The 13,463-nt window shown below is 46.6% G+C and overlaps 1 protein-coding gene across 1 annotated transcript; it reads right to left on the bottom strand.

Annotated features, from left to right (window-relative positions):
- Positions 1-5,971: 5,971 nt before the first annotated feature.
- On the bottom strand, positions 5,972-13,080 carry MFSD4B (major facilitator superfamily domain containing 4B). The gene is made up of 4 exons (XM_035564781.2): positions 12,880-13,080; positions 12,612-12,780; positions 9,448-9,564; positions 5,972-7,206 (listed from the first exon to the last, which is right to left on the bottom strand). The coding sequence occupies exons 1-4, from the start codon at positions 13,078-13,080 to the stop codon at positions 5,972-5,974; spliced, it is 1,722 nt and encodes a 573-aa protein (XP_035420674.1).
- Between the last annotated feature and the right edge of the window lie 383 nt (positions 13,081-13,463).

The following is a 13,463-nucleotide window of genomic DNA, read 5'->3' as shown; positions in this document are numbered from 1 at the left end:
TCCATTTCAAAGTAGAAGTCAAGTTTACTTCCTGGGGGAAGGAGCACTGAAAACCTTGAAACGATAAAACCATTAGTGTGTGTTCTTGAACTGTCAGTATCAAGACGTGTTATTATATATTATCCATTCACTTTATAATTTTGTCTGCGAAATATTTTGTAAATACACTTTTTTACTTTTCAAACAACTGAGTAAAATAATGTGCAATGACTTTTATACAGATAATTTTAAAGTTGGTTGGTATATCTCCTCCTAAGTTTTGCTTGATTCCAAGTAGATTGTTATTTTGATCAGACTGTGCAAACAGTAGTATCATGTGTAGCATTTTGAAACATTATTTTCTAAAAATTGCTGTCTTGCTTTAGCTATTAATGGGGCATTGTGAGGAACTGTGCAAAGACATTTTTGTTACAAACCTGTGGGACTGTTGCAATACTTTAAATATAAAATTTTATTCCATTTTTGCTTGTTTTGTATAGACATTTCTATTGCTTCTAAATATGCTTAAAATATTTTCTTTCCTTATGTACTGTACAGTTAAATCTTATTTGCCACCATCTTGACAAAATGTGTATTTAGAATATTTGTATAACTGTATAAAATGGAAAAGGAATTATGTGGTCAGTGCATTGTTTTCTAAACTGGAAATCATTTTGTTTTAGAAGTTAATAATGGAAACCATATTAAAGTTGAATAAAATGATATGGTAAAAATCTCTACACTGCTTCTTTGTAACACCCAGTTGCAGACACCTTTGTCTCCCTCGTTATGCACATGAATAGCATCAAAAGCAAGACTGCTGACAGCAGAATTCACAATTCAGTCTCCAGCCTAAACTTTGTGATCTAAAACCACAGTATCAATTCCTGGAGGCCTTCTCCAAAGAGGAAGAGAAACATTTCCAGTTGTTTTCCATTAGTCTAAAAAGGAGTGAGTTTTAAATTTAGAAGTCCAGAGTAGCTTTTAAAAATAGAACAAAACTTTATTTACATAAAAGGAACCTGAGTGCCTCCTCCAGTTCAGAATTTATTACATTCAAGATACGGGTCAGTCTATTAAATTTCACACAATACAGTACAATGTAAACCCACAACAAGCAGAATAAAACCTTTTCATATATAACGGAACATACACAGGTTGCTAGGAGCTTTTATGCAAAGTAACTAAAAAAAAAAAAAACATCAAGGCACAAAATTTTGCCTGCTCTTGCATTCTTGCACTGTATGGTCGTTTACTGAGTAAAAGTGCAAATGCCAGGACCAACGCCTTAGTGCCTGCAGTACAGTCCAGCATCTGGGGATGATTCAGGGATAAATAAAAATATTACATGACATTTAACTCTAAGACTTTACCTTCGACACTAGAAGAAATGGGCACATGACCATCTTACACCCATTCCTGTTTCTATAGACAAAGAGACGAACGTTATTAAATTCAGATACCTAACCCACTGACCGCAGCTCTCGTCCCCTGCACTAGGATGAGTCTCTAGCACAAACAAGGCAATAGGAAGGTCATACAGTTTACTGTATTAATTTCAACCCATAACACTTAAAAGAGCCTCCATAAAGCTTAAACACTTCTTTTACCCTTAACCTAAAAGGCACTGTAAACAGATCCTCACTTTAACTGTAAGACTACGTATGCCAAGAAGTAATTTATGTTGGAAATTTAAACATATGAAAACTAATATTCATTTTCTAAAACAAGTCTTGAGGAGCACCAAAAAATCCAATTAACTAGGAAGAAAGCTGCAGCCGTGAACATCAAGGCTGGAGAACTGCTATGGGCCGGCCTCATCACTGAAAATGTCTTCGAGCTGCTTTAATCTTAAATTGGGTTAAACATTTCATTTTCATTAAAGGGCAGCCCCTGACATTAAAAGCATTTAGGGAGTAAGGGGAGCACGTTCTAGAGGTGTATGCCATTTCAAGTCTGAGGCCAGCACTGAGGGCGCCAAGTCCTGGCAAAGACAGACACAGACACAGACACAGATTTCTAGGTTGGAAGAGACCTCAAGATCATCGAGTCCAACCTCTGACCTAACACTAAGTACTCCACTAAACCATATCGCTAAGCTCTACATCTAAACGTCTTTTAAAGACCTCCAGGGATGGTGACTCCACCACCTCCCTGGGCAGCCCGTTCCAATGCTTAATAACCCTTTCGGTAAAGAAGTACTTCCTAACATCCAACCTAAAACTCCCCTGTCGCAACTTTCACCCATTCCCCCTCGTCCTGTCACCAGGCACGTGGGAGAACAGACCAACCCCCACCTCTCTACAGCCTCCTTTAAGGTAACTGTAGAGAGCGATAAGGTCGCCCCTGAGCCTCCTCTTCTCCAGGCTGAACAAGCCCAGCTCCCTCAGCCGCTCCTCGTAAGACTTGTTCTCCAGACCCCTCACCAGCTTGGTCGCCCTTCTCTGGACTCGCTCGAGCACGTCCATGTCCTTCCTGTAGCGAGGGGCCCAAAACTGAACACAGTACTCAAGGTGCGGCCTCACCAGAGCCGAGTACAGGGGGACAATCACCTCCCTAGACCTGCTGGCCACACTGCTTCTTATACAAGCCAGGATGCTGTTGGCCTTCTTGGCCACCTGAGCACACTGCTGGCTCATATTCAGCCGACTATCAACCAATACTCCCAGGTCCTTCTCGGCCAGGCAGCTTTCCAGCCACTCATCTCCCAGCCTGTAGCGCTGCTTGGGGTTGTTGCGCCCCAGGTGCAGGACCCGGCACTTGGCCTTGTTGAGCTTCGTACAGTTGGCCTCAGCCCATCGGTCCAGCCTATCCAGATCCTCCTGCAGAGCCTTCCTGCCCTCGAGCAGATCGACACACGCACTTAGCTTGGTGTCATCTGCAAACTTACTGAGGGTGCACTGGACGCCCTCATCCAGATCATCGATAAAGATATTAAAGAGGACCGGCCCCAGTACCGAGCCCTGGGGGACACCACTTGTGACCAGCCTCCAACCAGATTTGACTCCATTCACCACAACTCTCTACAACTCGCAATTTAGAGGTCGTCCAGCCAAAAGCTCCTGGTATCAGTCCAACACACTGCTACATGCTGCCGCTCAAGACCTGTAGGTAAGTGCCACCGTGTCATCCTGCTGCTGGTTTGTGCCGTTTACTTTCTGTAGAAGGATGCACTGACCGTAGCGCTCCAGGCTGCGGCTCTGTGCCGTCTGCTCAGCGCTCAGCATTTGTAAGGGGAACAACAATGATGTGTGCCTCATAACTTCACGTGCCTTAGGTGGGCGTTATCAGCCAGTAACTTCTTTTTGCACAGTATTTTTACATTTGCTGTAATATATATGTACAACATACATATATATATAGTATGTAGCGTATATACACACGAATTATATATATAGGTTAGAGCACATTTCTTAATGGGGGGGGGGTCTTAAATTTCATTTCCTGTTTTCTACTACTTGATTATGCAATGTTTGTTAACTATCCCTGAGAATAATCTTACCTGCAGGACATTCCAATTTGAAATTTCATTCAAAAATTTGTGTATGAATTGAGAATTATTTTAAAATCTTCCTGGTTTCAGGTAGGTTTCTTAAGCTAGGTTGTTGTTTTTTTTTTTTCTGTCAACATGATCTCAGGTATGTGGAGACTTTTGTAAAATCACTAAAGATTCCCACCACCAGAAGTCCCCATTGCGCCATTTTTAAACTGCTAGTTACAGTTACTTCTAATTCAGACAGAAAGCCAGCCAAAGGTTTAGTATTTTGGTAACTATTCCAGCTAGGACGTTCATGGGGTCTTGTATTAATTTTGCAAACATAGTTAGGACTTTACCTGAATTCAGATAAAGCAGATGGATGGCTACTGCGGTGGAGCACTGCCATATACCCATTTCTGTATCCGTTGTTGGTTGCCCTTTACTGAACCCAAAGGATAACCTGTGATCTCCCTGCGGGCGGAAGGAAATATTTCCCCTCTCCACCCACCAGCAGGATTTGGGCATACCATCAGATAACACTCCCTGATCTCCAAATATGAAGCAGTTATTACAGAGTGCAGGAGGGAAAAAGAAAACTTCAAGAAATCTAATCTTTATCTGCACTCATGTGAATCATTCTCCCTGCCATGCCATTTCATTTATTGTTATTACATGAAACTTACTGAATGAGTAAGGCCATGCAGACTTACTTTTGTTGATCAAACACTGTGACCTGTAGCAAGAATGGGATTTGGGCTTATAATTAGAAGCATTTAGAAAAACTCTAAGCAGAAAAGAAAACCCTTGCGTAGCAAGTAAAACAAATCCATATTTTAAAGTGCAAGTTCATGCATTGCACTGAAAAGATGCCACAGAAGTAAGAACACAAGGAAAAGGAAAGAGGAATCAGGCAAATATGCAATGGCATTTAAATGCCTATAGCAGCAGGACAAGGAGGCCCTTTAACATCTCAAGATTAAAAAGAATAAAACAGTTTTCACTACAAGTAGATTCCTGCTTCTTATCAACTTCTTAAAAGAAAGGAAAATGCCATTAGGTTCCAGGTTAAACACTCAAAGGATGAGAGAAGGAACAAAACAGACCTGAAAATACATCAAACATCTAAGTTTCTGTGCTATGTTACATTTAGAGTTCTTTCTTGCGTTAGTAAATTGAAGTTCTTAGCAAAAAAAAAATGCTAAGAAAAGTGCAATTTTTTTAAAATATTCTGATCATACAGCTTTAAAAAATACTAACTTACAAATTTTGGTTTTCAAGTAGATAAATTGCAAGACTACTGTTTCAGATTTTGCCATCAGCTGCTGCGTTTTTGTTCTTACAGGGCAGTGCCTGCTGACACAATTACTCCTGAGGGCTTCCTCCTTCGTAGCAATGAATCCACAAATGCAAACTGCTTCTCCTCTAGGAAAAATCTACCTGTAAGTCACTACCCACAGAAACAGAAGCCGAGTGGCACCAACCCAACTGGTCTGGGGCAAGCGATGACACAGCACAGCCCGAAGGGATTGTCTCATCAATAATTCCATCTCATTTTCAAATTTGCACTGTAACGTATTGCTATGTGCAAGTCTTGGCACAGGAAGCCAGAAAAGTTGTTACAACTTCAAAGTAAGCAACAGGCTTAAAATCTCACGGCCCTGTGTCAATACCATATATTAAAATTGTATCTAACATATCACTTATCTTCTTCATAAACTTGATTTCAGTGGTAGTGCAGTAATTAAAATCATAACAACAATCACAAGTACTTTCAGCTTCGATTTGTCGACATCATTTAACTAGTAAATCAGAGCCAAGCCTTACACTGATAAATATGACCTATTTTGTCCCCCCTTCCCACACAACACTTTTAAATGTCCCAAAAGTCACAGTTCCACTCCTAAAAATTAATCTGGATTTTTTTCTCATCTTAGTGGCAGAACCAGACAAGGATGTAGTTTGCCAGCAGGACAACTACTCTACAGCTGCCAGACATCACCTGAAATTTAACTCGATTCCCTGGCTTGTCACACGCAAATTTCAATACAGTAGAAACATTCTTCCTTCACAAGATAAGAAAGTTCAGCACCACAGATAGCAGATCTCTCTCATTTCCGATGGAAACATTTTGTGACCAAGCAGCTCGGAATTGCACCCTGCACCCACCTCCAAAAAGCTGCGCGGTCTGAGCAGCTCCTTCCTAGCTAGCTCATTTTACAGCATAAATTACTTACACGCATGCCTGACATCTAGAAAACATCTCGTATGTTTTAACATTTTCGGTATAGTCTATACATTTCATCATGTTACCACATTCACATCATCACGGACTTCTGCGCTCCGAGATACTTCGCTGCGGACCGAAACTGGAAAAGGAGGAAGGACCGGACAAACACAGAAATGAAACGCTCAGCTCTGCACCACTATGAAAAGATCCTTGAGCCACTTTACAAGAACAGCTACAATTCAGTTGCATTTCCATTTAAAAAAAAAAAACAAAAAACAGTTTTTACTTTAATCATTCTTCTCCCGGTCAGAATTTGCATTTTTTCTCCCAGGGGAGCCGCCAGCCACCGCTGGAGAATCGCCCAAAACATCGTCTGGATGTGGCTGGAGGGAGACTTTGGCTGGAGAGTCCCCCGGTATCTTACGGGAGGTCTCTATCACAGAGTTTCTCAGCGTATCATTCATTTCTATTACCTCAAAGTCCGCTTCATTCCACTCTCCCGCATCCTCCTCATCCTCTTCGTCCTCGTTAAGCCCTGAATTCGACAACAGAGCTTTCCGGTCCTCGCTCTCGCTCCTTGCTTTCGACTCGCTCTCCCCGGGAGCGTTGGCCAGTTTGTACATCACGGGGAACAGCAGCACCGTCACGGCAGAGGTTGCCAGGGCCGTGTACATGACCACGGGGACATGGTTAAACTGCCCCTGGAGGTACCCGACCGCCGCGGGGATACACATCTCCCCGAGGGCGGCTCCGACCACGAACAAGGAAGCCGACTTGCCCTGTATGACCGTGTACTGCTCGATCCAGGAAATGCCGCTGGGGAAGATGGTGGCCATCGACGCTCCGTACACAGCCGTCCCAACCCACAGGGAAACCGCGTACTGCGCGAAGAACGCCAAGCACGAGGAGGAGACGGCGGAGCCGAGGAGACTCAGCAGGATCATAGTACCGGGGTATAGGCAAGCAGCACAAAATATTGCCACTCCTCTGCAAGCAGCAAACGCACCCCAGAAGACAGAATTCAAAGCAGCAGCTTCGTTTTCATTCATCTCAGCAAAGACCTTTGCATAAGTAAATATGTAGGAGCCGTAAGTAACCTCCGCTCCCACGTAGCAGAAGAAGAAAATGAAAAGGAGAATGATAAGGGCGTAGTGGTATTTGGCAACCTTGCATTTCTGCACAGAAGCCTTTGATTTGTCTCGAGCTGAGCCGCTCTTTGAATACAAAATAAAAAAGAAGAAGGACACAAACAGGAGGTAGGTCCCTATGACAACATAGGACCACAGGAACTCTGCACCGAGGCGGTGCCTCAGCGCTAGCGGAGCCGACGCTGTGGGCACAGGTCTCGGGACAGACTGGTTTGTCTTCTCACCTACTGGAAGGTCTCGAGGTTCGGAACTTCCCAGTGCCATTTTAGCCAGAATCGGAGCCACAAACGCACCTATAGCAAAACTGAAGTGCAAAGCCTGCATGTGCGGTCCGGCCTCTATCCCCCACGTGTTCAGTGCAAGCACATTGCCACCTGCAGATTGGAGAGAGAAGGACTCGTTCATTTCAGCCGTAAACCAGATACCCTTTCAAAAAGGAAAAAAAAAAAAAAAAAAAACCTCTGCATTCTGAATTCCATTTGCGATACTACCCACTTTAGCAAACACAAAGTGTGGAAGTGTGATTAACGTCATTCTGCACCTTAAGCTCACGTGCCTGGTTGCAATTTCGGAGGGTATTCGCAGCGGTTAAAATAAAGAGCCACAAATTGGCTTAATCGAGCTGTACTTAATTACCTCACGTGACAATTTGTCTATGCCCCCATTGTAGCTGATGTGACGGATCTGCCTCGGCCAGCCGCTCCCAAGCTCTCCCCCTCACTCTGAGGAGGGTGTAAATTGAAGGCTCCTCAGCACATCGAGCAGTCTCAAGCACCACCACTACTGTCCTAACAGACCATCCGTCACACTCACTTATAATTTGCAGCTTTTTCAGCCCTTTCTTTTTTTTTTTTTCCCCAAAATAGCCAGTCTAACTGCTTCTCATCTTTGTAAGTTTTAAAAGCAACAATGCACGGTGCTAAGAACCAAAGGTCTCATTACACATCCCAGGAAACCCCAAGAACCGCTCGCATCTCACGAGCAGGGACTACTACCCCGCCTGAGTTCAAATGGTTTACGGTATTTCCAGAAGCAGAAAGGTTTATAAAAATGTTCCTGCAGAGGTCAAACTACAGTACCCTCGGATCAAAAATAATGCCAGAAAATAAGATCTGAGAGAGATTTTTAAATACCCCCCAAGAAGAATGCAGGAGAATAAGGACAGTAATCAAATTCCTGTGCCGCAGTACAGCAACCCCAGTCACCCATCACTAATACTCTTCCAAATTAATTAAACTACGTCCTACTGCCTTGTTTAGTTCCTCCTGACACCCCTCCTCAGGCTGGGAGGCCGCCCTGTCTCAAAGGCCTGGCTTTCAAGCAGCTCCTACTGAGGAAATTTTTACCTTAAGCCCACAGCACTGTCCCATATGAAGAAATTTGAATCCAGGGGCCAAGTATAATGATCCTACCAAGGGCATCGAATACATCTCTGTTTTCTCTACTGGATCCTGTGACAGGCTGCCTTTAATGTCAACAGAGCTCCTCATTGAGAGCAGCCCAGAGAGAGGGATTTGGGGGTTCTGCTGGACAAAAGGCTCGACATGAGCCAGCAGGTGCGCGCTTGCAGCCCAGAAAGCCGACTGCATCCTGGGCTGCATCAACACAGGTGAGGCCAGCAGGGCGAGGGAGGGGATTGTGTCCCTCTGCTCTGCCCTTGGGAGGCCCCACCTGGAGCCCTGCGTCCAGGTCTGGGGCCCCCAGCACAAGAAGGACGTGGGGCTGTTAGAGCGGGTCCAGAGAAGGGCCATGAAGATGACCAGAGGGCTGGAGCACCTCTCCTATGGAGAAAGGCTGGGAGAGCTCAGTGTGTTCAGCCTGGAGAAGAGAAGGCTCAGGGGGGACCTCACTGCGGCTTTTCCGAATTTAAAGGGGGCTTATAAAAAGGATGGAGAGTGACTTTTTATATGGGCAGATAATGACAGGACAAGGGGTAACGGATTTAAACAAAAAGAGGGGAGATTGAGATTAGATGTTAAGAGAAAATTCTTCACTCAGAGGGCGGTGAGGCCCTGGCACAGGCTGCCCAGAGAGGCTGTGGCTGCCCCATCCCTGGAGGTGTCCAAGGCCAGGCTGGACGAGGCCCTGAGCAACCTGGTCCGGTGGGAGGTGTCCCTGCCCATGGCAGGGGGTTGGAACTGGGTGGGCTTTGAGGTCCCTTCCAACCTGAGCTGTTCTATGATTCTGAAGTTGGCACGCTGCTGGCACATCACCTCCTCTTGCAGCTGCACCACCGCTTCTGCAGGAACTCCAGAACACTCCACCACTGGCACATTTTGGTTGTTTTCTGATCCTCATCTGCAACTAGTACTAACGACCAGCAACCCAGCTAGCTTCCTGTGGATGAGCAAATTCAAAGAAAAACACTGTTTAAAGGGCACACGGCACTTTCTTTAAGCCCATAATTGCCCACTGTAATGCACATCGATCTTCTCCAGGAAGCAAGATACCCATCTCCCCAGACCGCTTCAGTCTGATAGAGACACAAACACTGAACTGTGTCTGTTACAGAGACACAAACACTGAAGCCTCAGGACCAGAATAATCCAGCAGGAATCCTGGCCAGATAAAACAGCTCCCTTCTTTTAATTCCAGATGTGTGTAGACACACTTACCTGTGTCTAGGACTCCCATGGAAGCTCCAATTACTGACATCAGGACGGTCAGCAGCAGGGATTTCTTACACCAAGGTATGCCATAAAGGCCAACCGTTGTTCCAAGCATGGATAGTGCTGAAGAGGTTAACAAGCAAACAAACAAAGACCATAAATACTGCAGTTTCTACTCAACCTGCAGAACATTTAGCAAACTAAGAAATAAAAATTCGTTCATAATTACTGAAGTTACAGATAATCCCAACAGGTGATGTAACCTCATTACCTGAGCTCACGACTAGCAAAAGCAGCCAGAAAACTCAACAGAACAATTTTACACTTGGAAAAATTGAGTTTCATCAGAATATAAACGTTTCAAGAAACACCTATTTTGCTAAAGTTTAATTTGCAAATAGGGTACCGTCTGCTGCTAAGCATACTCATTATACCACGTACACTAAGAAGTATTTTTCTGCAGACTTTTGATTTAGAAGCATTACTTTTCCACAGAAGAATTAAAAAACGGTTTTGAGCAAAATGAACTTCTTCCTCTGAGACCTACACAGTATTATATTTGGCCCCACTTAAAACTCGCTGCACTCGTAAAATCCTACAAAGAAATTCCCCTTAGCCAATAAGCACCCTCCATATAAAAATGCCAACTTTCATTTTTATTTTGCTCTCACATAAGCAATGTGTTCCAAGTGATTTCTGGAGTTTTAAGATGTCGACATACAAAATGTCTCGTCATAAATTTAGCAACAATTCATTGACTGTATTAGTTTTGCTACTATTAACTCACATGCCATTTTGAAAAATATCTTACAGCCGACAGAATTTATTTTTATTGAAATTTGGGAGGACCTTCAGCAGTTAAATTGTGTGCTTATGATCACCATTATAAGAAAATATTCTGCAATGAATGCCTTGAACATACAGTATTGGGCTTCTACATAGCTTGCACTAGTTCATCATTGGTGTGGCAGATACTTAAAGATCAGTGATGACAGATGCAATTAATGCTTACGTTAATTCCAAAATGGAAAAAAAAATAGAAGAAAAAAATCCAGAACCCTAGTGAAATACATGCTTCAAAGAAATTTGAAAGGCTAGCTTACTGATCTGCACAGGGAGAAAGCTAAAGATGGGGTGTACCAAGGACAGCTTCCCTGCTGCCTCACTGAGAGCTGAAAAGCAGCTTCTCGGCGAGTCCTCAGCTGCCCACTTCAGACCTTCCCCTGAAGACTGGTGCTTAAAAGCCTCCCTGACAGATTATGTACTCAAAATCTGTACAGTAGCAGTTTCAACAGCTGAAGGCTGGGAGGTATAGCTACGTGAGCCAACAATCCCTTACAGGCAGCCCTCCGATGCTGGAAACACGAGACGATTCAGCAGTTCAGACTGGGTTTTTGCCGTGCTATCAAATTGGAAGGAATCTGGAGATGAAATGTATTTTCCAAGCATTACTAACAAACAGCTACCCCATGATACATCAGGAAAACAAGCAAATACTAAACTACTTCAAGTTAATGCTGACTTCCACAGGTGTACTATTTCCATTTTGAGAGGTACAGTCTCAAATGTCAGACAAACACCTCTGACCCCGCTGTATATAAAAAGATCAGGAAGTTAAAGGGAAGCCACTTTACAAGAGTTCTGGAGCAGAGGAATAAAGAACAGGGAGGAGAACAAATAAAGCTGAACAACATCTTAGAGCAAGAGCAAATAAGACAAACCGATGCAGGGAGGGGAAAACAGGAAAAGGCACAGATGTTACATGACACGACTGCTCACGACAGCCAGAGGTAGGCACAGAGGATTAAGAAGAGACTTGGTTCAAACACTGTAAATTAAAACGGACCTTCTCATATTCTCCAACCCAACCTGGCAATTAAAGAGCTGCCCTCAAGGAATGCAGAAGGCAGAGTTTGAATCTCCCCAGGTGAAGGTTTTTGTGTTTTTTTGTTTCCTTTGCCCAGAGAGGCTGTGGATGCCCCATCCCTGGAGGTGTTCCAGGCCAGGTTGGATGGGCCTTGGCCAACCTGATCTAATGGAGGTGTCCCTGCACATGGGTTGGAACTGGGTGGTCTTTAAGGTCCCTTCCAACCCAAGCTATTCTGTGATAACGTCTGGAAGGGAGAAGGAGAAAGTAGAGCTGCTCAGAGCAGCTGCTCTGAGAGCCCCTGCCCAAGCAAGAGGAAGCGTCGCCCTTCTGGACTCTGAGCGTGACCCTGGCAACCCAACGGCCGAGCAGCCCAGCTCCAACAGAACAAGGCCCTAGCACTGGAGGAAATTTTAATGTGCCCGGGAAGCTGTTGAGATCATCAACTGCTGTTCCTATAGACCTTAAACATTTCCATAGTTAGGCGCAAACCAAGCAGCAAGCTTTCAAAATCACAGCTGGTATATAAAGTTTTCCACTTTAAATAAGTTCTAATTTGATTAAGGTTCCTCCAGTCAAAATCTCAATGTCTTTGTCTAGGCCATGAACACTTCAGCTGAGCTTTAAAAAAGGCAAGAGTTTTACATGGCTTTCCCTACGGTACTGTACCTCGGCACCTCCACAGCCGGTTTCAGCTGTGTGCAAGTAAAAACCCAGACAGTTCAACCTGTTTCACACATGCATCTCATAAAGTGATATTACACAAGGTTCTGTGTTGCATGAGGCTTCCATATCAAGGATACTATTTGTCAGAAAGGAGAAAAGTTTGTACTTTTGTTGTGCAAAGCAAAGGCCCCTTTTGGTCAACCCAAAGTTTTGCTGCTTCTAAAACATTTCTGGCTATCAGCACGCCCAGCAAGCCCAAGTACTCGGACATAATGCTGTATAGCAGTAACAACTGGACACGTACGGCACCAGAAACCAAACCCAGGGGAATACTGCCACAGGGAGCGACAGCACCGGCACGGGCCTTTGCGAGGAACAGCGCTACGTGGTAGACCTGCCGGATTCCCATTTCTCAGCCCTGCCGCATCAAAGCGACAAGTTTCCCTAACGCTCTGCATGAACCAACGGGCAGCAACGGGCGAGCTGAGCCACCCCTCACCACACGGCTTCCTTCCACCCGGCGACGCTCTACAGAAGGGCACCCGTAACACGAAGCGGGGCCTTCCGCTCCAAGCCTCGGGCTCGGGGTGCCACACGTGAGGGTCCCCCCACGCCCCCCCGTGTCCCGGCGGCTCACCCAGCAGCAGGTGCGCGTTGACGCAGTCGAACAGGACCCCGCCGAGCACCGACCCGCCGAGGTAGCCGAGGGAGCGGCCCACGAAGATGAAGTAGATGTCGGTCACGTTCCTGCGCACGTTCTCGGCCAGGTTCTGGAAGGTGGGCCCCAGCACGGCGATGCTCATCCCCTGCAACGCACCGGGCGGCGTCACGCGGCGCCTGGCCCCGCTCCCCCTTCCCCCCCGGCCCGGCCCGGCCCGGCCCGTCGCGGCGCGGTGCCCGCTCACCAGCCCCAGGAAGGCGGCGCACAGCGCCCCGGAGATGCACCACCGCAGCGCCGCTCCCTCCCCGCCGCAGCGGCCGGCGGCCGCCGGCACCTCGGCGCGCTCCGGCACTGGGGAGCGAGGAGCCGGGCCCGGGCCCGTCCCGGTGCCGGCCCCCGTCCCGGCGGCGAAGCGGACATGCTTCTTGCGCTCCGCGCCGCCCATGGCGCCCACGGCCCCGCCGCCACCAACGGCCCCGCCGGACCGCGGGCAGCACAGAACCGCCCCGCCCCGCCCCGCCCCGCGAGGACTACAGGGCCCGGCGTGCCCCGCGCGGGGCTGCCCGGGGAGCCCCAGCCTGTTGCCATGGAGAAAATGGCGGCCGGGGTTGGGGGAGGGGGTGAAGGGAGGCTGAGGTGCCTTGGTGTGTTCAGCCCGGAGCAGAGCAGGCTGAGGGGAGGCCTCATGGCGGCCTGCAGCTCCCTCACGAGGGGAGCGGAGGGGCAGGCGCTGAGCTCTGCTCTCTGGGGACAGCGACAGGACCCGAGGGAACGGCATGGAGCTGGGACAGGGGAGGGTCAGGCTGGGGGTTAGGGAAAGGTTCTGCA

This window comes from Cygnus atratus, chromosome 3, assembly GCF_013377495.2.
Source record: "Cygnus atratus isolate AKBS03 ecotype Queensland, Australia chromosome 3, CAtr_DNAZoo_HiC_assembly, whole genome shotgun sequence".
Classification (NCBI taxonomy): Eukaryota; Metazoa; Chordata; class Aves; order Anseriformes; family Anatidae; genus Cygnus; species Cygnus atratus.
The sequence above is the reverse complement of the archived record's forward strand: the minus strand, read 5'-3'. Positions and strand labels throughout refer to the sequence as shown.

Excerpts from the sequence above, each read along its gene's own strand:
- MFSD4B (XM_035564781.2), bottom strand. The coding sequence starts at position 13,080 with ATGGGCGGCGCGGAGCGCAAGAAGCATGTCCGCTTCGCCGCCGGGACG. Across the intron at positions 9,565-12,611 it reads CAACGCGCACCTGCTGCTGG|CACTATCCATGCTTGGAACA; the intron begins GTGAGCCGCCGG and ends TAACCTCTTCAG. Across the intron at positions 7,207-9,447 it reads CATGGGAGTCCTAGACACAG|GTGGCAATGTGCTTGCACTG; the intron begins GTAAGTGTGTCT and ends TCCAATCTGCAG.